The sequence below is a fragment of the Rattus norvegicus genome, chromosome 7 (assembly GCF_036323735.1).
Source record: "Rattus norvegicus strain BN/NHsdMcwi chromosome 7, GRCr8, whole genome shotgun sequence".
Taxonomy (NCBI): domain Eukaryota; kingdom Metazoa; phylum Chordata; class Mammalia; order Rodentia; family Muridae; genus Rattus; species Rattus norvegicus.
The window spans coordinates 8,190,897-8,215,274 of NC_086025.1; the positions used below are offsets into that span (position 1 = coordinate 8,190,897).

The following is a 24,378-nucleotide window of genomic DNA, read 5'->3' on the forward strand; positions in this document are numbered from 1 at the left end:
AAAAAAAAACAAAAACAAAAACAAAAAACAAACAAACATAACCCCTTTCATAATAAACCTCTCTATTCAGAGGGCCTATATCAATACATCTCACCTGAACCAGATTTATGTTTCTCCCACTATTATCCAACACCCTTAAAATACATTCTCACACACATTGTCCCTGGTTACTTCCTCACCAAATTAGAAAACTAAGTTCTCTAGTGGTATAGATCAGATCCTCAGAACCTTTCTACTTCCCATCCATGACTCTGCTTCACCTTACTTGGTTATAGGTGAGAGGCAAATATTAGTCCGCCCTTAGGAACTTCAATATTCCTTGGCCTGACAGTTTTTCCATAGAAAGTCAATGATGTTTAGTAGCCAAAAAAAAAAAAAAAGGATTAATCTCCTTAGTCAAATGTGAAAAGGGCAACATATCAAGGTGAGAGCATGAGGGTATTATTTCATGTTTTTCAGGTAAAAAAAAAAAACATGAGATTCTGAGGGCTCAAAGTTCTAGCTTCAATTGTCCTTCCCATCTTCATTCTAAATAACAGGACTCCATTCTTTTCCAGTTAAATCCCTGACTTTATCTGCTGACACTCTCAAGGCTAGGACTTGGATTTTCATCATAATTCAGCCAACCTTATTGAGGTATAATTTACATAACTGAAACTCACCATATTAAATGATTTGACTCATCATCGACACTACCTTCTGTATCTATCACAGCTAAAAACCATGGAAGTACCTTATCTTTAAAAACAAACATTTTTTGAATAGCAATGACACACTTTTATCACTGCACTAGATGCAGTAGGGCCTGGGACAACTAAACTGGTCAGTGAGGTGAACAAAGACTCATGCAATAGACAACCTTATGCAGGGCTCCAGACAATTTATGCTCTACAGGTTAAGAAAGCTCGTGAGTAAAGTTCTCATGAGTTCAAGCTCTATGCCATCACAGGACACACCAGACTAGGAAAGCATGTTTTGTCCATGGAACAGATAAAGGATTCTTCAAACATTTAATTGAATAATATCGGCAGGCAATAACGAATAAGTTTATGTAACCAGACTTCTATTAGCCATACCAGAGAGAAGCACAAAAATACATTACAAGAACAATTCCGTTTTGAAGAAACTGAGATCAAAGAAACTTGACATCTTTTCTTGTGGTGCTCTTAAAAGCACTAAGAAATCTCTGGTTCTGCATTTCTGCCTCTCAGCTGGGGTGTCAAGCTCATGGGATGCCAACATGCTGCTCAGGGGAGGCAAAAAATGCAGTTTAAGACAGGGGTCCAAGCCCATGTGTCTCTGGGTGAGAAATGGCAGAGGCTGAGATGGAGTCTGTGGTTCTCAAACTCCTGGACACCTAGATGCTGTGAGGTGGTGAGAATTCGAGCCATGGCCTTCAATGAGCCTGGAGTGGGGGGAATCTGTTTTACCTCTGAGTGAGTTCCAGGAGGGTTGATGGGCCTTCTCTGGGAGACTTACTAAGTATGACGAAGGCCTCCCCTCACAGAGGTCCTTTATGGCGACAGTCCTTTCTTGTCCAAACTCCTTTTTTCATGACCAATAAGGATGCAGATGACTTTCTCAGGGTGAACCAGAGATTAAATACCATTTGCAGGAAGGGATGCCTAGGAAGGGATGCTCATCGGCTAAACAGTCAGGTCTCTAGATACCTTATTAACATGGGCTCTAAGCTCTATGCTACATGACCAGTTGTCATGGCCCTCTTAGTGGAGTGTTATGGTCTCATGCTCAAGGACAGCACTCTAGTCAGGAGCTAGTCTGAACTCCTGCCATTCTCAACTATGAGCTTTATCAGGATTCTGAACTTTGCTACCATCTTACCAGTTCTGATGGCTTGGTCCACTACCCCACAGACTTCTCACATGACTCAATTCCTGAACTGTGTTCACTCCATTTTTTTGCAGGTAGTCAACAGCCTGGTGGTTGATGGGGAATTGTTAAACAACTGGTATATGAGAATGCTAATACAGCATGCCAGACTGCCATCATCCTTTAAGAAAAAAATAGAGATATCAATTACCTCTGCTTCTTTGCTGATATTGGTCTCCATATTCACAAGTGTTCTCTCTGGCCACTTCCCTCCAATGCCAAAAGGTGCCTCAACTATTGGCAGCCAATGAGAGGAAAAATGAATAAAGATAATGGTAACAAATCTTTAAATATGATCGTTTTGGGCATTTTAACTGACAATGTCTACAAAGCTCAAGTCCTGATGGCTAAATTTCCAGGTTTATACTCTCATTGTAAACAAGGAAATTATTGGGGAAATGAGTATAGATACCTGAGTTGTGGTGAAGAATGGCCACTTATTTATTGATTTATTTGTATTTTTTTCATGGAAACTTCATGAAGGCCTCAGACTTATTTTCAGGGGAGAATGTCAACCCAACAGCCATTTTTAGTGCCCACCATTCCTATGCACCAAAACTTTTCAGGAAAAATCTTATACAGCTTGAGACATGACCTCAGTCTCAACTCCACATACATATTAACACAAGAAATGGAGGTCCAGATCACACCTACTGGAATATTTGGGCCTTTTGCCATAAGGAGTGTCACCATAAAGGACTTGCAGATTTTTCCAGGAACTATAGAATGGGATTATATTTGGTGAGAATAAAGCTATGGCTTCTGTTCCTCTTGGCATCCAAACTTTAGGAAAAGGACAATGTATTGTTAACGGTTATTGAACAAAGTTTAACTGGATAAAGTCTGTTCAGGAATGTGGCAGAGAATGTCTTCGGGTCCTCAGATGTGTACTAGATGGAACTGCTAAAGAGGAACACCAGGTCTCTATGGATAGTAGGTAAGAAATTTGAGGGATTGCTAGACACTGGTGTCAATATCTCACTTCTTTCTCATCAATCTTGGCCTTCCCACTGGCCTATTTATGGCACCCAAGCAGAGCTCAGAGGAGTAGGAGTTTCCCATGGGCCTCAAAAAGTTCCAAAATTCTTAATTGGAAAACTCATGAGAGTAAATCAGGTTCCTTCCAGGCATACGTGCTGTGAGTGCTGGCGGTTCATTTTTGAGATGTTGTTTAAAGCCTAGGCATGCCCAATACCCCTGCTGAACAGATGATGTTCTCACAAGGATCAACTGCTGGAAACAGTCTGGGAAAGGAGTTGCAAGAAATAACAATTTTGAAATCCTATTCTAAAATGTAACAGACAAGACTTGGTGTATTTTTGCTAGGAGCTCCTGAATAGTATCGTGATGATCCTGTAACCTGGCTTTCTGAAGATCCCCATAAAAAAATGAAAGACACCAGTCTCCCAGCCATTACCCTTGGAACATCTGGAAAAAGAGCAGATAAAAGAATCTGACCATGGACACGATTCTCCTGTTTTGGTGATGAAGGAGGGAAATGGTGTTTGCTATAGGATCTGTATCAAGTGAACGTTACCACAGGATTAACTGGACCTTTACAACCAGGCTTTCCACAGCTGTTACTATTCCTATGGAATGACTTATTACACTGTTAGATTTAATGGACTGTTTCTATACTATACTTTTGTATCCTAAAGATTGTAAAAGATTTGCTTTAAGTGTACTTTCTTTTTTAAACTTATCTGAACCAATGGAAAGTTTTACAATAGGAATGACAAATAACCCAACTTGGTGTCAAAAATTTGTTGCTACTGCTTGGAAGTTACACTCATATGGATGACATTCTGTTTTGGCTAAAAATAATAAAATCCTAGAAGTTATTTGTTGAGGTAAAAATTGGATTAATCAACTATAAATTCATTATAGCCCCCCCATAGAAATCAATGTATTATTCCAATCTTCTATCGAGAAAAACTGATAATGCCTTCAACAGTCATTCTTATAGTTTAGAAAAGACATTGGAAAATCTCAAATGATTTCCAGAAACAGGTAGGGGACTTGAATTGGATTAAACCTATGTTAAAAATTCCCACAGCACAACTGCAACTTTTATTTGATGTTCTTAAGGGGAATCTTGATCCTCATCTCCCCAAAACTGCAGTGAACTTGCATGTACAGTATTAAAGCAGGACAAAAATGCATTTAGGAATACTCAGGTTCAGCATATCTCCTAAGTTCAGCATATCTCCTATTCCTATACTGTTCCTGCATTATTAGCTATCCTTTCTCACAGCATCGCTATGGAACTGTTCTGGGATAACAGGCCAATAGAATGATACATTTCTTTATTAATCCAAAAAAGGTTTTCATTCTATTATTAGCCTGTGGTTCCAGGATTGATAATTCTGGGCAGGTCTCACAATTATTTGGTCAAGAACCAATAGAACATTTTTTTTATGATAAGAACAGTGGAAATTTTAATATCTGAATTCTTCAGATAATGTAGCACTGGCTTTTTCCACAGATCCCTTTCAAGTTGATAACCATTTTCCTTTTAGTGAACCTATTGATTTGTATAAAAACAAGCTAGTCTATTTCCTAAATGTGCTTCAACAGATACTCTCTGCACAAGGAGAATTTATAGATGCCACAAAGGCAGGTAAGGGTGCCCTGATTTCTAGAAAAGCTTCACTGATTTTTACCTGCTCGGGTTCTTCAATGCAACAGACAGAATTACACATGATTTACACTGGTTTACAGTGTGATGCTCAATCTCTGAACATACACTCTGCTTCAAAATATACAGTCCTAGGGTGCAATGCCTAGAAACAACACGGTCATTCATCAGACTCCTCTATTCATGAGTCACTACATGTGTGCACCACTATACCTACTTCACATATGTTTTTAAAATGACCCATCACTGAAGCAGAGAATGAAAGGCTAATGTAAGATGTAAACAGGACCCTCTGTTTTGAATAGTAATACTTAGAATTTTACAATCTATTAATTACATCTATTATTAATTAAATCTATTTAATTAATATTAAATAATATCCTGTGTTCTGAATATTTTGCTTAATTTCTTTGCTTTGTAAATTTCATCTTTTTAAAATTTCTAAATTGTGTGTATACACCCATGGTGTGCATATGCTAGTTAGTGAACAACTTACACGTCTCTAGTTTCTCTATGTGCAAAACACCAATCTTATCAAATTTGGTGCAAGTGCCCTAAATTTGTGGGACAATGCATTTGTTTTATTTCAGTTTCAACAATATTTATGTTACAATCCGGTGTGTTGTATGCATAAAACACAAGTATATTATTCAGAGAAAAACTTGCATGAGTAATGTGGCTATCCAAGAGAATGAAGTCAGGTCAACAAGGTTAGCAGCAACCACCTTCAATCCCTGAGCTAACTCTCTGGTATTCATTGTCATTCTGAGAAGATGTTAAGAAAAAGTATATTTTCCTTAGCATAAACTTACGTTATATTAAAAAATAATGACAACATAAATAACATTTTCATTTACACCAAGATTTTACTATTTAAATTGTCATGAGACAGTGGGTTCTTTTATTCTTAGATGACAATATGTTGGCAATTTGAAAAGGAGACAACATTTTAATGATATAATATCTGTACTGTTACTCAAGCACCAGAGAGAGAGCTCAGTGCAGACAATGACTGTGGTTTGAAATAGTATACTTCATTTATTAGCCTTCTGGGAAATTTCTTTTTTGTCAGTATGTATTCTTTCATGCTTTTGAAGAGTACCAAGATATGCAAAAGATATACCACATTCCTTACATTCAAAGGGTTTCTCTCCAGTATGATTTTTTTCATGCATGTGAAGACTACTGCGATATGAAAAGGTTTTACAACAATGCTTACATTGAAAGGGTTTCTCTCCACTATGAATTCTTAAATGTATTTGAAGATAGCTGGAACAGGCAAAGGTTTTACCACATTGCTTACATTCATATGGTTTCTCTCCAGTATGACTTGTTTCATGTAGTCTAAGACTACTGCGATATGCAAAGGCTTTACCACATTGATTACATTCATAAGGTTTTTCTCCAGTGTGAGTTCTTTCATGCCTTTGAAGATGACTATGATATGCAAAGGCTTTACCACATTGATTACATTTATAGGGCTTCTCTCCAGTATGAATTCTTTCATGCATTTTAACATGGCTGTTACGTGCAAAAGTTTTACCACATTGACTGCATTTATATGGTTTCTCTCCAGTATGAATTCTCTCATGTATTTGCAGGGTACTGTGACATGTAAAGGCTTTACCACAATGATTACATTCATACGGTTTCTCTCCAGTGTGAGTTCTTTCATGCTTGTGAAGACTATTGCTATATGCAAAGGCTTTACCACATTGATTACATTTATAGGGTTGCTCGCCAGTATGAATTCTTTCATGTATTTGAAGATTACCATTACATGAAAAGGCTTTACCACATTGACCACATTCATAGGGTTTCTCTCCAGTATGAGTTCTTTGATGCTTGTGAAAATGACTTTTATATGCAAAAAATTTACCACACTGATCACATTCATAGGGTTTCTTTCTAGTATGAATTCTTTCATGTATTTGAAGGTAACTAGGACATGCAAAGGATTTACCACATTGGTGATATTCATACTTTGTGTCTCTAGTGTTCATTCTACATATGTGATGATGACGGTGAAATGTGATGAATTTATCTCCTTCATTATATTCATAGGGTGTTATTTTGGAATTAGTTTTTTGGTGTAATTGTAAAGAGGCTTTATCACATTGAATACCATCATAGAGATCCTTTTCATTGTAGGTTGTGCTCTGTATTTTAAGATACCTATGATGGTTAAAGCTTTTACTACTTGGCTCACATCCATTACTTCCTTTTGCCAGGTGAGCTGTTTTACATCTTTGAAGAGAAAAAGAAGAACTGAGTGCTTTCCCACACTGATTGTATTCATAACATTTTCCTACAGTCTGAGTTATACTACATATGCAAAGTAAACCAGGACAGAGAGAAGATTTTCCACATTCCTTGTACGCATAAGGCTTTTCTCCAACGTCAGTATTTTGATGTATTCCCACTGAATCTGGAAAACCAATTACTTGTAAACTTGTGTCCCATTCACCTTGTCTTCTCACAGTGGGGATGATATCACATCTTCTAATTGTTCTGGGAAAGAGAGAAGTATACTGCTTCTTCCCATAGCCCTTTGCTTTACATGTACTATATTGAGAACAGTTGAAATACCTATTAAAAGAAGAACAACAAATAAAAGATGCTCATGTTGCATTTACACAGTTTAATGCTCTGTTCCTCATAAACATATGCTACAGGGAGAGGGAGTGGTTGAAACATTTTAGAACCCTTACTAAAAGTAGGTTTTAAGAAAGTCTGAGCCAAAAACCCCCTGCATGATCTTTAACACTTAGAAGTAAAACTCAAGCAAGGACTACAAGAATTGGTAACACCCAAGGGAGCCGACTCCACATAAAATAAGTGTAAGTCTACAGGAGATGTTTCTTAGACAAATGTATCTTGGTAATATTTGCTCCTGAGAAAAGAACATTGTCCAGATGTAAGCCAGACTTTGGCTTCCTCTAGCATCTGCCTACAGTCAAGTGAGACCAGCCAGTATTGTTTTAGCATAAACATGAAATGATGGATAAATATCTTTTCTCTCCCCATTTGGAAGCCACATGGATGGGGCATCATGGTGACTTTTTGCTATTACAAGAGCTTACAAAGTGGCTGGTTTTGGAGTCATTTTTCTAGAGAGTAACCTTAGAGATACTAGGAAAACCAGGAATCTAATGGAAGGGGCCCTTGTAATCCTAGGAAGAGACCAATGAGTTTGGACATTTTAATCCTTTTAAGTCACAAGTCAAGGACACCTGACAGTTGAGATCTTTTAAAGGATCTCTGATGGGTACCCCAACACTGACACTGAATACAAATACAACTAGAAAAGCCAGAGGGGCTATATTCCCAATCCTAATAAGGTTACCTCTTCAGAGTGGGTGGGATAAGAATCAGAGGTAGTAATTTTGTAGGCAGGTTAGGATAAAATGGCCTCAAAGAAAAGAAGCCTGTTGCTTTCTTCTTTTTTTTAAGATTTATTCATTTTATTTTTAGAAGTACACTATAGCTCTTGAGAAAAGAATGTTGTCCAGATGTAAGCCAGACTTTGGCATCACTCTTGTCTTCATTGGATCTCATTTACGAATGGGCATTGGATCCCATTTACAGATGGTTGTGAGCCACCATGTGGTTGCTGGGAATTGAACTCAGGACTTCTGGAAGAGTAGTTAATGCTCTTAACCAGTGACCCATCTCTCCAGCCCCAATCCTGTTGCTTTCTTGACTAAAAGGCAGAAGTGTCACTTGAACCATTAGCATTTTCGTTCTTACTAAAGTTTAAAGATGCAAAAGTGTTTTCAGATTTCTGATCTCTGAAATAAGTGGGTTTACTTGCTTTAGGAAGGAAAAACAGTAATAGTGATGCAATCTTATTAAGAGTGGAAACTCCAAGAAGGAGAGAACAGAATCTATGGCCTGTGGGCAGGTTTAACATTCTACTAGAGGCAAACCACTATCTAAGCCAAGAACCATTCTATGAAGCAGGATTCACCCTAAGTCATTGTCACAGGAGACAGTTTCATGAACAGAACACCAATGGTTATGGCTCAGACTCTAAGATCAAGAAGTAAAATATGGGACCTCAGGAAACTGCAAAGCTTCTCTAGCAGACGACACTGTCGATAGGACAAAATGGTAGCCTATAGATTGGGAAAGGATCTTTACCAATCCTACATCAGACAGAAGATTAATACCCTGCAATAGTATCTAGGGATACTTTAGTGTCACCATGGTAGTGCTGGGAACCAAACCCAGGTCTTCTGCAAGAGCAATAACTATTCTTATCTGCTCATCCATCACTCTTGTCTTAAATGTGACAGATTTTCAAAAATTTTCACACACACACACACACACACACACACACACACACACACACACACACACTGAAAACTGGGGTTAAGGAAATTGAAGTTTGCTTTAAAGTCTGTCCTTGGAAGTTGGGAGATGACTCTGATGAACGTTGGTTGGATTCAGTCAGCCTGACAAAAGCTAGAGTCAGACTGTCCTGTGGGCAAATGTGTAGGGTATTTTATTGATTAATGATTGATATCATAGTGCCCATCAGCTGTGTTTGGTGCCATCCTGGTAAGTAATCCTGACATGTATAAGAGTGGAATCTTAGCAAGTCATGAGATCAGAGTAGTTTCTTAGTCAAAGTTCTATTACTGTGAAGAGACACCATGACCACACCATCTCTTATAAGGAAATCATATAATTAGGGCTTGCTACTATTTTCAGAGGTTTGGGCCATTATTGTCATTACGGGGAGTACGGTGGCACACAGGAAACATGGTGCTCAATTTGGAGCTATGAACTCCAAATCCAGATCCGCAGGCAGCAGGAAGAGAGACACTGGGCCTGACTTTGAAGCTGCAAAGCCCATCTTCAGTGACTTGCTTCCTACAAGGCTTTGTGTACTCCATCAAGGCTAAAGGTTTATGATGGTTTATATATGCTCTGCCCAGGGAGTGGCACTATTAGATGGTGTGGCTCTGTTGGAGTAGGTGTGTCACTGTGGGAGTGGGCTTTAATACACTAGTCCTAGCTTCCTGGAGGTCAGTATTTTGCCAGCAGCCTTCACATGAAGATATAGAAATCTCAGCTCCTCTTGTACCATGCCTGCCTGGATGCTGCCATGTCCCTGCCTTGAGGATAATGTACTGAATCTCTGAACCTGTAAGCAGCCCCAATTAAATGTTGTCCTTATAAGAGTTGCCTTGGTCATGGTGTCTGGTCAGAGCAGTAAAACACTGACTAAGACAAGGTCCTAGTCTCTATTTACACAGCACTACTCTCTAATGACTGCACATCCAAATGTATGACCTTGTGAATACCATTCTTATTAAAATTACCACAGTCAGAAAGCAGCATTTACCAAGTTGACAGCATATGTGAAATGCATAAGCCTATAGTTTATATTTATGTCAGGGGTCTTCATTACAAAGGAGGTTCTTATGTGGCTAGTGAAAGACTTTGTGTACTACATACCCAGGATACATTAGTTCATACATTGTGAATGAAAGAAAACCAAATTAGTGGGCATACAATCTAGGGAAATTACCTTTCGCTAACTCACTCACATGGGTAAGTGCAAATGTAGTTGGTTCACTTCAGTCTGGTGGTATTATTAAGACACAGTCCATTTGGCTTAGTTTCTGTAAATCATAAAACACTGAGCAGGTACCATTTGAGGAGGAATTATGCCACTGTGGGGGCAGGCTTTATGGTCTGCCTAGGCTCTGGCCAGTGTGAAATGAATGTGCCTCCTCCTGGCTTCTTTTGCACAAGAGTCTCTTCCTTGCTCCCTGAAAATCAAGTATAAGACTTCTCAGCTGCGCCTCCAGCCTCAAGTCTGTACACTGCTTTGCTTTCTGCGATGATTCTAATGGACAAAAACCTCTGAAACCATTATCAGCTCCAATAAAATGTTGGCCATTATAAGATTTGCCTTGGTCATGGTGTCTCTTCATAGCAATAAAACAGTAACTTTAAGACGATAGTTAGTACCAGGGACTGGGGTTTTGCTATGATAGACCTGACCATCCTTTTGTTTGGAAACATGTGGATATGGAGATTTTGGATTAAGAAAGTGAAGGAACCAGCCTAGCTGGATCCTTTTTGTGAACAGACTTCATTTTATGTCTAGTATATCCTTAGTTTGAACTTAGTATTTGGATAAACCACAACTTGTTCCAGTAACCCCCCTTGATAATGGGAAATGGCAAATGTCATGTTCAAGTTATCTAGGTGTGTGTGTGTGTGTGTGTGTGTGTGTGTGTGTGTGTGTGTGTGTGTATCAAGTTTATGATGCTAGCTAAACTGATATACAGACTATGATTTCTGAAATGTTTTTCATCTGAAATGTCAACCAGTTATGTAATTGCCAAGTTGGAAGTCACCTCAACCTGCTTAGCACCCAGATCAGCACCTTTTCTACCTATCCATGGCATTGGATAGGTTGGAGACATCTGAGCTTGAGCTTGAATAAAGACTCTTGGCTTTTGCATATAAGCTAGGAGTTGACCCTCTGGTGGTCTTTGGTGGCCTGCAGAGAGCCCAGAGTCTGGTCATAACCATGACAGTGGAATAGTTTAAGTTTGGTCCATACAAGTGAAAGCATAGAAGACAGTAGTGCTGAGGGTGATTCGAACTCTGAAAGTCTGGCTTAAGAGATGTCAAAGGAGACCTTTAATGACTGCTTCTATTTCCTTAGGAGTTATGGGGTTGTTTAAATGGTTTATCTGTTCCTGATTTAACTTGGGTACCTGGTATCTGTCTAGGAAATTGTCCATTTCCTGAAGATTTTCAAGTTTTGTTGCATATAGGCTTTTATAGTGAGATCTGATGATTTTTTGAATTTCCTCTGAATCTGTAGATATGTCTCCCTTTTCATTTCTGATTTTGTTAATTTGGACACACTCTCTGTGTCCTCTCGTTAGTCTGGCTAAGGGTTTATCTATCTTGTTGATTTTCTCAAAGAACCAACTTTTGGTTCTGTTGATTCTTTCTATGATCCTTTTTGTTTCTACTTGGTTGATTTCAGCTCTGAGTTTGATTATTTCCTGCCTTCTACTCCTCCTGGGTGTATTTGCTTCTTTCTGTTCTAGAGCTTTTAGGTGTGCTGTCAAGCTGGTGACATGTGCTCTTTCCTGTTTCTTTCTGCAGGCACTCAGAGCTATGAGTTTTCCTCTTAGCACAGCTTTCATTGTGTCCCATAAGTTTGGTTATGTTGTACCTTCATTTTCATTAAATTCTAAAAAGTCTTTAATTTCTTTCTTTATTTCTTCCTTGACCAGGTTATCATTGAGTAGAGCATTGTTCAACTTCCACGTATATGTGGGCGTTCTTCCCTTATTGTTATTGAAGACCAGTTTTAGGCCGTGGTGGTCCGCTAGCACGCATGGGATTATTTCTATCTTTCTGTACATGTTGAGGCCCGTTTTTTGACCAATTGTATGGTCAATTTTGGAGAAAGTACCATGAGGAGCTGAGAAGAAGGTATATCCTTTTGCTTTAGGATAGAATGTTCTATAAATATCTGTTAAGTCCATTTGGCTCATGACTTCTCTTAGTCTGTCTACATCTCTGTTTAATTTCTGATTCCATGATCTGTCCATTGATGAGAGTGGGGTGTTGAAGTCTCCTACTATTATTGTGTGAGGTGCAATGTGTGTTTGAGCTTTAGTAAGGTTTCTTTTACGTATGTAGGTGCCCTTGTATTTGGGGCATAGATACTTAGGATTGAGAGTTCATCTTGGTGGATTGTTCCTTTGATGAATATGAAGCGTCCTTCCTTATCTTTTTTGATGAATTTTAGTTGAAATTGATTTTATTTGATATTAGAATGGCTACTCCAGCTTGCTTCTTCTGACCATTTGCTTGGAAAGTTGTTTTCCAGCCTTTCACTCTGAGGTAGTGTCTGTCTTTGTCTCTGAGGTGTGTTTCCTGCCAGACAGGTTTAGTGCAGAATTGTATCAGACCTTCATAGAAGACCTCATACCAATATTATCCAAACTATTCCACAAAATTGAAACAGATGGAGCCCTACCGAATTCCTTCTATGAAGCCACAATTACTCTTATACCTAAACCACACAAAGACCCAACAAAGACAGAGAACTTCAGACCAATTTCCCTTATGAATATCGATGCAAAAATACTCAATAAAATTCTGGCAAACCGAATCCAAGAGCACATAAAAACACTCATCCACCATGATCAAGTAGGCTTCATCCCAGGCATGCATGGATGGTTTAATATACGGAAAACCATCAACTTGATCCATTATATAAACAAACTGAAAGAACAAAACCACATGATCATTTCATTAGATGCTGAGAAAGCATTTGACAAAATTCAACACCCCTTCATGATAAAAGTCCTGGAAAGAATAGGAATTCAAGGCCCATACCTAAACATAGTAAAAGCCATATACAGCAAACCAGTTGCTAACATTAAACTAAATGGAGAGAACCTTGAAGCAATCCCACTAAAACCAGGGACTAGACAAGGCTGCCCACTCTCTCCCTACTTATTCAATATAGTTCTTGAAGTTCTAGCCAGAGCAATCAGACAACAAAAGGAGGTCAAGGGGATACAGATCGGAAAAGAAGAAGTCAAAATATTTGACTATTTGCAGATGATATGATAGTATATTTAAGTGATCCCAAAAGTTCCACCAGAGAACTACTAAAGCTGATAAACAACTTCAGCAAAGTGGCTGGGTATAAAATTAACTCAAATAAATCAGTAGCCTTCCTCTACACAAAAGAGAAACAAGCCAAGAAAGAAATTAGGGAAACGACACCCTTCATAATAGACCCAAATAATATAAAGTACCTCAGTGTGACGTTAACCAAGCAAGTAAAAGATCTGTACAATAAGAACTTCAAGACTCTGAAGAAAGAAAGTGAAGAAGTCCTCAGAAGATGGAAAGATCTCCCATGCTCATGGATTGGCAGGATTAATATAGTAAAAATGGCCATTTTACCAAAAGCGATCTACAGATTCAATGCAATCCCCATCAAAATACCAATCCAATTCTTCAAAGAGTTAGACAGAACAATTTGCAAATTCATCTGGAATAACAAAAAACCCAGGATAGCTAAAACTATCCTCAACAATAAAAGGACTTCAGGGGGAATCACTATCCCTGAACTCAAGCAGTATTACAGAGCAATAGTGATAAAAACTGCATGGTATTGGTACAGAGACAGACAGATAGACCAATGGAACAGAAGTGAAGACCCAGAAATGAACCCACACACCTATGGTCACTTGATTTTTGACAAAGGAGACAAAACCATCAAATGGAAAAAAGATAGCATTTTCAGCAAATGGTGCTGGTTCAACTGGAGGTCAACATGTAGAAGAATGCAGATCGATCCATGTTTATCACCCTGTACAAAGCTTAAGTCCACGTGGACCAAGGACCTCCACATCAAACCAGATACACTCAAACTAATAGAAGAAAAACTAGGGAAGCATCTGGAACACATGGACACTGGAAAAAATTTCCTGAACAAAACACCAATGGCTTATGCTCTAAGATCAAGAATCGACAAATGGGATCTCATAAAACTGCAAAGCTTCTTTAAGGCAAAGGACACTGTGGTTAGGACAAAACGGCAACCAACAGATTGGGAAAAGATCTTTACCAGTCCTACAACAGATAGAGGCCTTATATCCAAAATAGACAAAGAACTCAAGAAGTTAGACCGCAGGGAGACAAATAACCCTATTAAAAATGGGGTTCAGAGCTAAACAAAGAATTCACAGCTGAGGAATGCTGAATGGCTGAGAAACACCTAAAGAAATGTTCAACATCTTTAGTCATAAGGGAAATGCAAATCAAAACAACCCTGAGATTTCACCTCACACCAGTGAGAATGGCTAAGATCAAACACTCAGGTGACAGCAGATGCTGGCGAGGATGTGGAGAAAGAGGAACACTCCTCCATTGTTGGTGGGATTGCAGACTGGTACAACCATTCTGGAAATCAGTCTGGAGGTTCCTCAGAAAATTGGACATTGAATTGCCTGAGGATCCAGCTATACCTCTCTTGGGCATATACCCACAAGATGCCCCAACATATAAAAAAGACACGTGCTCCACTATGTTCATCACAGCCTTATTTATAATAGCCAGAAGCTGGAAAGAACCCAGATGCCCTTCAACAGAGGAATGGATACAGAAAATGTGGTACATCTACACAATGGAATATTACTCAGCTATCAAAAACAATGACTTTATGAAATTCGTAGGCAAATGGTTGGAACTGGAAAATATCATCCTGAGTGAGGTAACCCAATCACAGAAAAACACACATGATATGCACTCATTGGTAAGTGGCTATTAGCCCAAATGCTTGAATTACCCTAGATGCCTAGAACAAATGAAACTCAAGACGGATGATCAAAATGTGAATGCGTCACTCCTTCTTTAAAAGGGGAACAAGAATACCCTTGGCAGGGAATAGAGAGGCAAAGATTAAAACAGACACAGAAAGAATACCTATTCAGAGCCTGCCCCACATGTGGTCCATGCATATACAGCCATCCAATTAGACAAGATGGATGAAGCAAAGAAGTGCAGGCCGACAGGAGCCGGATGTAGATCTCTCCCGGGAGACACAGCCAGAATACAGCAAACACAGAGGCCTATGCCAGCAGTAAACCACTGAATTGAGAATAGGACCCCCGTTGAAGGAATCAGAGAAAGAACTGGAAGAGCTTGAAGGGGCTCGAGACCCCATATGTACAACAATGCCAAGCAACCAGAGCTTCCAGGGACTAAGCCACTACCTAAAGACTATACATGGACTGACCCTGGACTCTGACCTCATAGGTAGCAATGAATATCCTAGTAAGAGCACTAGTGGAAGGGGAAGCCCTGGGTCCTGCTAAGACTGAACCCCCAGTGAACTAGATTGTTGTGGGGAGGGTGGCAAGGGGAGGAGGTTGGGGAGGGGAACACCCATAAAAAAGGGGAGGGGGGATGTTTGCCCAGAAACCGGGAAAGGGAATAACACTTGAAATGTATATAAGAAATACTCAAGTTAATAAAAAAAAGAGAGAGATTTCAAAGGAGAAGCATTTCAGTATGTTGCTTAGACATTATTCTTGTGTTAAAGATTGTAGCTGGTCTTTGCCCTTGTTTGAAGAGTCTTCCTGAGGCCAAGGTGAAGAGATTTAGAGCAATTGCATTGGCAAAGGAAATCTCACAACAGCCTAGTATAGACTCTCCTGTTCTTCACTCTTATTACAAAACCATTTTGCAAAGGAGGAAGATGAGGAAGGACAGATACAAAACATATGGTTCAAGGATTAAAGTGGCACCAGGAAGTGGAATGGAGATAAATCCTGAGTTCAAGCAGGTAGATTGAAGATATTAAATGGAATTAAAGGAATGATGACCTCGGACAAAATCTTTCCAAACAGAGCTTACTTTTTACACATTTGTGTTTGTTTTAGGTCATAGTTATATCAGATTTAGCAATATTATGAACTAATTATTTTTCATTTGGACATAATGAGATATGAGTGTGTGTCAATTTGATAAATGATGAGTTATGATGTCTTTTCTCTTTTCTCAATTTGACTGTGTCTGGAATGAACTACAATCCACAAGTGGCGGGCACAAAAGTGATCCAGATCTCCAGGCAACAGGGTAACATGTTTTGATCAAATCTTGAGTCTGAAAGATACAGACTTTTGATCTGAGTCTTGAGATGTGATGACACATTCTTTTGGTCCAGATCAAAACAAGCCTTTAATACAGATCTTGAAATATAGTGGTTATGCTTATAATGATCTAGGAAAGTAAAAATGGGGTCTAGGTTTGATGGGCTTTTATCTCAATACTCAGGAAACAGAGGAAAGGAGATCTCTGAATTCCAGGCCTGCCCAGTCTACACAGTAATTCTTAGGTGAAGAAAAGCTTAGGTCCATATATGGAGTCAGTGGTATGCAGATGTCTTGACTTGAAGGCCAGCCTGGTCTACAGAGCATGGTCCAGGTAAAGAAAAGCTCAGGTCTAAGCCTCTTGTTGAGTACATTTAAACAAAGCAATCAGGAGACAGAGCCATGCGCCTCTTTCAGTTCAAGGACAGCCTGGATTCTAGAGCAGATTCCAAGTCATCCAAACTTGGGCAGTGAAGGCAATCATGGAAAACGGAAAGCTGGTGAAGATGTAATTGAACGAGGGGGCCATGTTCCAGCCTCAGCAAGCAGCAGAACTTGGCCACTTAGGCCACATGGCTTTGGCTTTGGAGCCTCAAATAGATGTGGTTACAGAATCTTCCCTTCCTGCCTAAGGAAAGCCTGGAGGCTAGATATATAGTGTGGGTCTGTCTTAGTTAGGGTTTCTATCGCTGTGAAGAGACACCATAACCAATGAAACTGTTATAAAGAAGAACATTTAATTGAGCCTGGCTTGTAGGTTCAAAGGTTCAGTTTGAAATCAATCAGGAGAATATTGTCATCCCCAGGCACCTAGAAGGGAGCTCTCAAAGCCCACTCCCACAGTTGCACACTTCCTCCAACAAGGCCACACCTACGACAAGAAGGCCACACCTCCAATAGTGCCACTCTCTGGGCCCAGCATATTCAAAGTACCCCATTCCACTGTGTGGCCCCATAGGCTTGTTTAGATGTGAGTTTATAAAGGCCATACCCAAACATAGCATCGTGTAAAATACATTTTGTCGAACTTTGAAAGTCCCCATAGCCTATAGCAGTCTCAGCAATGTTAAAAGTCCAAAGTTCAAAGTCTCTTCTGAGATTCATCCAATCACTTAACTGTAATCCCCTATAAAGTCAAAATCAAAAGGCAGATAACATACCTTAAACATCACAGGATATAAATACCATTCCAAAATGTCACAGTGAGGAAATACTAGAAAAAACAAGATAAAAACCACCTTGGCAAGCTCCAAACTGCGTCTCCAAGTCTGTATCAAAGTGTTCGTCAGATTTCAAACTCCTTTCATCTTGGCTGACTGCAGCACAATTCTCCTTGTCTGATTACCCTCCCTGTTAGCAGCTTTCCTCAGCAGATACCCACGGCTCTGGCATCTTGAACATCTTGGGCTCGCAAAGGCAACTTCAACATTACAGCTTCTTGCTCGAATATTTGGAATCCACACATCTTTTGGGCTCCTCCAAAGGACTAGCATCACTTCCCCAGCTCTGCTCTCTGTAGCATTCTAGGCTCTGGTTGAGTCTACTCCACTGCTGCTGTTGTTCTTGGTGATCATCCCATGGTACTGGCATTGCCAATACACTGGAGTCTTCTGCTGCAACTAGGCTTTACCAGTAAGCCTCTCACAGGCTCTCTTCATGGCGCCAATCCTCAACGTTTTTCACCTGACTCCTTCAGTCCTGGACCATCAACTGCAACTAAGGCTGCACTGCACCTTCACCAATGTCCTTCCCTGGCCCATCATACTACCAGGCCTTAGCTGTTCCTCATGACCCCTTTATACCGTCAAAACCAGTACCACCTGGGGTTGGGATGCATGGTGTGAAATTCACAAAGAATAAAATGTGTCCCTTTGGTATTTTCTTAGTTATTGATTGATGAGAGAGTATCCAGCCCAATTTGGGTTGTGGTGGCCCTGGCTTGTATAAGAAAGCAGACTAGGCAAAACACGAGCAATAAGTCAGGAAGAAGCACTTCCATGGTCTCTGCCTCAGCTTCTTCTGTCTCTATGTTTCTGCTCTCCCTGTTTTTGACGACGAACTGTTGTAGAAAACTGTGAATGAGACAAAATCTTTTCTACTCACTTTGCTAAATATGCAATGTTTGTTTAAATGCTCACTCATATTTCAGAGAGTATAGGATCCACCATACAGAAAACAGCTAAAAATATCGAAATGGAAACAATGCCAGAATATTCCTTTTCCATGGCTTGTATATTTCAAAAGAACTCAAACATGAAAAAAAAAGTACAGGCTCTTAGGTATGGTTGGGCAGACACAAGAATGGACATCACAGGTGGAACAGAGCAATCACAACAGTCTTAGGGAAAAACAGGCAGGGAGGCTTCCAGTGGGCACAGGCATGGTATGAGGCAGTAACACCCGGCTTCACTTGTATCTGCAACCTCCTGCAGTCATAGCTCATTAGTGAGAGAAGATTTCTTAGTCCCCAGAAATCTACTATTCATTGATCTGCTTGAGTGTCTCTTGGTATTATGTGTTAGTAGTCATAACTCTTGCACTGCCCCATGGAATTCAGTGGGCCCATAAATGAGATGTGTGATCATCCTTTTCTGTTTCCTTCTTAAAACACTTGGCGACTGCTTTTGAATGTCTGTGATATGGAATAGATGTGTGGAGCACCCAGAATTATGTAAATATCATCTCAGTGAAATGTGCATTTTTAGTGCAGGCAGTCTCACCATTTTCATGATGTATGTATGGACTATTTTAGGATGCAGTGACCTATGAGGATTTGCATGTGAACTCTCCAGAAGAGTGGGCTTTGCTGAATCCTTCTGAGAAGTGTCTCTACCAAGATTCTTACCTCACTGTTATAGTTAAGAATGTGAGTTTTCGGTAAAACCATTCTGGAAATCAGTCTGGAGGTTCCTCAGAAAATTGGACATTGAACTGCCTGAGGATCCAGCTATACCTCTCTTGGGCATATACCCAAAAGATGCCTCAACATATAAAAGAGACACGTGCTCCACTATGTTCATCGCAGCCTTATTTATAATAGCCAGAAGCTGGAAAGAACCCAGATGCCCTTCAACAGAGGAATGGATACAGAAAATGTGGTACATCTACACAATGGAATATTACTCAGCTATCAAAAACAATGACTTTATGAAATTCGTAGGCAAATGGTTGGAACTGGAAAATATCATCCTGAGTGAGCTAACCCAATCACAGAAAGACATACATGGTATGCACTCATTGATAAGTGGCTATTAGCCCAAATGCTTGAATTACCCTAGATCCCTAGAACAAACGAAACTCAAGACGGATGATCAAAATGTGAATGCTTCACTCCTTCTTTAAATGAGGAAAAAGAATACCCTTGGCAGGGAAGGGAGAGGCAAAGATTAAAACAGAGACTGAAGGAACACCCATTCAGAGCCTGCCCCACATGTGGCCCATACATATACAGCCACCCAATTAGACAAGATGGATGAAGCAAAGAAGTGCAGACCGACAGGAGCCGGATGTAGATCGCTCCTGAGAAACACAGCCAGAATACAGCAAATATAGAGGCGAATGCCAGCAGCAAACCACTGAACTGAGAATAGGTCCCCTATTGAAGGAATCAGAGAAAGAACTGGAAGAGCTTGAAGGGGCTCGAGACCCCAAAAGTACAACAATGCCAAGCAACCAGAGCTTCCAGGGACTAAGCCACTACCTAAAGACTATACATGGACTGACCCTGGACTCTGACCCCATAGGTAGCAATGAATATCCTAGTAAGAGCACCAGTGGAAGGGGAAGCCCTGGGTCCTGCTAAGACTGAACCCCCAGTGAACTAGTCTATGGGGGGAGGGCGGCAATGGGGGGAGGGTTGGGAGGGGAACACCCATAATGAAGGGGAGGGGGGAGGGGGATGTTTGCCCGGAAACCGGGAAAGGGAATAACACTCGAAATGTATATAAGAAATACTCAAGTTAATAAAAAAAAATAAGTTTTTTGAAAAAAAAAAAAAAAGAATGTGAGTTTTCCTTCACTTTCTCAACAAGGGGTCTAGCCTTTCTTGGTTATTTGTACACTTTTGTAATCTCTATTGTCAAAGAGGAAGAATGTAGTAAATAACGAGACATGGTTCTCAGATTCACCAGAGATATTAAGTTAAAATTTGCACAGTATCAAATAATATATTATAAATTTTCTGGTACTATATATTAGGCTACAAATGGGAAGACCACAATATTGAAGAACGTTATCAAAGTTCTCGAAGATATAGAAGGTAATTTTCATGTGGAAGCTGATATAAATGCATCACTGAAGAAAATTTAATGTGCCCTGAAGTTTTGAAGAAAATCAACAGTGGAAATAAGCACACTGATGAGCACTCAACTCTCAGAAGACTGTGCCCTTTCATTTCATTTCATTTCATTTCATTTCATTTCAGGGAGTTGAGCTATGTTTGTAAGGGATTCTTCTAAGAAAAAAGACAACCAAACAAAAACTTAGCCCATTACACTCTTTTAGTCATAGCCCCATGATAGCCATGTTGCAGAACTGTCAATCTATTTAGTTTCATCCCATTCAAGAATCCTTAAAAGCATGCACATTGATTAGGGGTCCAGTGAGTGTCCAATACCTTTTATAAGCAAACAGTCCATAGTAAAGCTAGTGTCACGCTGTACTTTCTGTGACTTTCCAAAGTTTAGTGATGGGAACAGTTTATGGGAAACAAGAAGGTTGTTGTCATGGAGAAGCCTTAATCCCTATAGCACATGTCTATGCGGGAGAAAAATTTCACAGATATGACTGCAGTGTAAATCCTTTTATTTTTTATTTCTCTTTTAATAGGTGTAACATTTGTCACTCTGAACCCCAGCCTTGTGAGTGTAAGGGATATGGAAAGAAGCAATGTACCTTTGCAAGTAACAGTGTTCTTCAAACAGATGAAAGATTCCACACTGAAGGGAAACTCTGTGAGTGTAATCTGTGCACTAAACCCTTTCCAACTTTTGGTAGTCTTCAACAAAATGATAGAAGTCATCCTAGGAAAAAACTCTGTGAATATAATCAATGTGGTAAAACTTTTCCAAGTCACAGTTCCCTTCAAGTACATGAAAGAACTCATACAGGAGAGAGACCCTATGTCTGTAATGAATGTGGTAAAGCCTTTTCAACTCGCAGTCATCTTCAAATACACCAAAGAACTCATACTGGAGAGAAACCTTATGATTGCAGTGAATGTGGCAAAGCCTTTGCAAGTAAAGGTAATCTTCAAGTACACCAAAGAACTCACACAGGGGAGAAACTGTATTGCTGCAGTGAATGTGGTAAAGTGTTTGCTACTCACAATAATCTTCAAATACATGAAATAATTCACACTGGAGAAGAACCCTATGAATGTAATGAATGTGATAGAGTCTTTGCATACAGCAGAGCTCTTAAAGCACATGAAAAAACTCACATTGGAGAGAAACCCTATGAGTGTCACCAATGCAGCAAAGCCTTCGAAGTCATCAAAAACATCATACTAGAGAGAAGCTCTTTTTATGTACACAATGTGGTAAAGCCTTCATAAGTGAGAGTGTTCTTCAGAGGCACGAAGGAACTCACACTAGTGAGAAGCCATATGAATGTAGTCAGTGTGGTAAGGCCTTTACACTCCTCAGTTATCTTCAAATACACAAAAGAACTCACACTGGTAAGAAACCATATAAATGTGATCAGTGTGGTAAAGCCTTTACAAGTCATGTTAATCTTCAAAATCATGAAAAACATCACACTGCAGAGAAACCCTATGGATGTAATCAATGTGGTAAAGCTTTTGCATATAGTAGTAGTCTTCAAATACATGAATGAAGTCACACTGGAGAGAAACTTTATAAATGTACTCAGTGTGGGAAAGCTTTTGCAAGTCGCAGTTATCTTCAAATACACCAAAAGAGTTCACACTGGAGAGAATCCCTATGAATGTAGTCATTGTGGTGAAGCCTTTGCAAGTTGTGCTAGTCTTCAGAATCATGAAAAACATCATACTGGAAAGACTTTATGAATGCAACCAATGTGGTAAGATCTTTGCCCATCGCAGTAATCTTCAGGTACACGAAAGAATTCATACTGGAGAAAACCTCATGTATGTCAGCAATGTGGTAAGGCCTTTGTCTTAAAACGTGATCTTCAAATACATGAAAGAACTCACACTGGAGAGAAACCGTATAGATGTAAGCAATGTGGTAAGACCTTTGTATGTAGTAGCAGTCCTAAAATACATGAAAGACATCACACTGGAGAGAAAGCTTGTGAATGTAATCACTGTGGTAAAGCCTTTTCAAGTCACAGTTATCTTCAAGTACACAAAAGAGTTCATACTGGAGAGAAACCCTATGGATGTAATCTTTGTGGTAAAGCCTTTGTAAGTCACAGTTATCTCCAAGTACACAAAAGGGCTCATACTGGACAGAACCCAAATAAATGTAATCAATGTGGTAAAGCCTTTGTAAGTCACAGTTACCTTCAAATACATAAAAGACTTCATACTGGAGAGAAAGCCTATGGATGTAATCTTTGTGGTAAAGCCTTTACATATAACCGAGATCTTCATAGGCATGAAATAATTCACACTGGAGAAAAACCTTATGGATGTAATCAGTGTGGTAAAGCCTTTGCAAGCCGCAGTTATCTTCAAATACACAGAAGAGTTCATACTGGAGTGAAACCATAAGAATGTACTCAGTGTGGTAAAGCCTTTGCGTATCACACTAGTCTTTGTAATCACAAAAAATCTCACACTGGACAGCATCCTATAGATGCAATTGATGCAATGAAAGTTTGGCTCATCAGTATAATCTTGAACCACATCACAGACTGAATATTTGAGAAAAACCCAAGACATAATCAATGTCATAATACCCCTACATGTCATAGTCTTCTTCAATGTCATGAAAACGTTCCTACTGGAAATAACCAGTCCAATAAGTGTACTAAAGCCTTGTACACCAAGCACAGTTTTCCCACTGAGCCATCTTCTGGTGTTTATAAAAGATTAGCAGAACTATTTCATCCTAAAAGAATTGTCTTGTTTTCTTATTATAAATAAATTGTCAACCAAGAATAGAACAGCACAATACTTTGAATAAAAGAACCTATCTGCAAATGACAGTTATCATCTGCCATCCATTTTACGGGTTATGTTAGTTTATTCTGAAGACTAAATATTTTTTCTTAACACTTTCTAAGAAACACAAATGAATGGCAGATTATTTTCTCTGGTTAAAGGAGGTTGTAGCTAAGGCTGATGATCTGTTTATTCTGTGAGAGACAAACATTATTTATGCAAATTTTCTCTGATTACTATAAGTGCTATTTATGTCTTATGCATACCTACACAGCATCACATACATAAATATTTTTGAAACTTGAAAAAGGACCAGTGAGTTCACTCAACAGTTGAAGATACTTACTGCAGAACTTGACTACGTGGGTCAAACATACACAGAGGAAATAGGAATAGACATGTGTAAGTTGGCTTCTGGCTGACACGTGCACATGCTAGCACAGTTGTATGCAACTAGGTAAAAGCTACTGAACATGAAATTAAGAAAATAAAATAACCACAGCATTGAGAACACAAATGATTTATCAGTTGTAATTTTTACAATGTTGTATTCCAAGGGGTGCTTCAGTGATCAGAGAATGAAGGTTTGTGCATAAATCTTACGTAATCCTTTCAGTCTGTGACTCACAGATAGGTCATTGTCAAAATGCCTCAGTCAGGTGTAGAGGTACTTGTACTTGGGAGATAGAGGCAGATGGGCTTCCCTGAGCCAGGCTAGACTACAAGTGAGTTCCAGGCTGGCATGGTTATATATAGAGACCCTGTCTCCATATATATATATATATATATATATATATATATATATATATATATATATATATATATATATATATATATGTGTGTGTGTGTGTGTGTGTGTGTGTGTGTGTATGTATGTATATATGTATATATATGTATATACACACACATATATATGTATCTCTTTAAAACCAAACAACCATATCCCTTCATGGATCTTTTCCTAGTATAATCTGAACTCATCTCTGCTCAACTAAATCTTTTGTTGTCTTCACTCTCATTGAAAGAATTGCTAAAAAACGACACTGAAAATCAATATCAGAGTCTATTCACAGAAGGATAGGTATCCATTGAGTTCTTCA

At 39.2% G+C, this 24,378-nt stretch overlaps 2 protein-coding genes and 1 pseudogene across 2 annotated transcripts; 2 read left to right on the forward strand and 1 right to left on the reverse strand.

The window, feature by feature from the left end:
• Positions 1-5,374: 5,374 nt before the first annotated feature.
• Zfp938 (zinc finger protein 938) lies at positions 5,375-17,846 on the reverse strand. Its single transcript, XM_063264381.1, has 2 exons — positions 17,834-17,846; positions 5,375-7,148 (listed from the first exon to the last, which is right to left on the reverse strand). Exons 1-2 carry the CDS (start codon positions 17,844-17,846, stop codon positions 5,563-5,565), a joined length of 1,599 nt encoding a protein of 532 aa, XP_063120451.1. The 3' UTR covers positions 5,375-5,562.
• LOC134478897 (zinc finger protein 844-like) lies at positions 17,845-22,381 on the forward strand (annotated as a pseudogene).
• Positions 21,914-23,867, forward strand: Znf658b-ps1 (zinc finger protein 658B like, pseudogene 1). The gene is made up of 2 exons (XM_063264382.1): positions 21,914-22,136; positions 22,263-23,867. Exons 1-2 carry the CDS (start codon positions 21,914-21,916, stop codon positions 22,883-22,885), a joined length of 846 nt encoding a protein of 281 aa, XP_063120452.1. The 3' UTR covers positions 22,886-23,867.
• The last annotated feature ends 511 nt before the right edge of the window (positions 23,868-24,378 follow it).

What these genes read in the sequence shown, in the direction of transcription:
- Znf658b-ps1 (XM_063264382.1), top strand. Translation starts at nt 21,914, where the DNA reads ATGTTAATCTTCAAAATCATGAAAAACATCACACTGCAGAGAAACCCT. An exon ending in TGGAGAGAATCCCTATGAAT is followed by an intron (nt 22,137 to 22,262) that starts GTAGTCATTGTG and finishes AGTAATCTTCAG; the next exon opens with GTACACGAAAGAATTCATAC.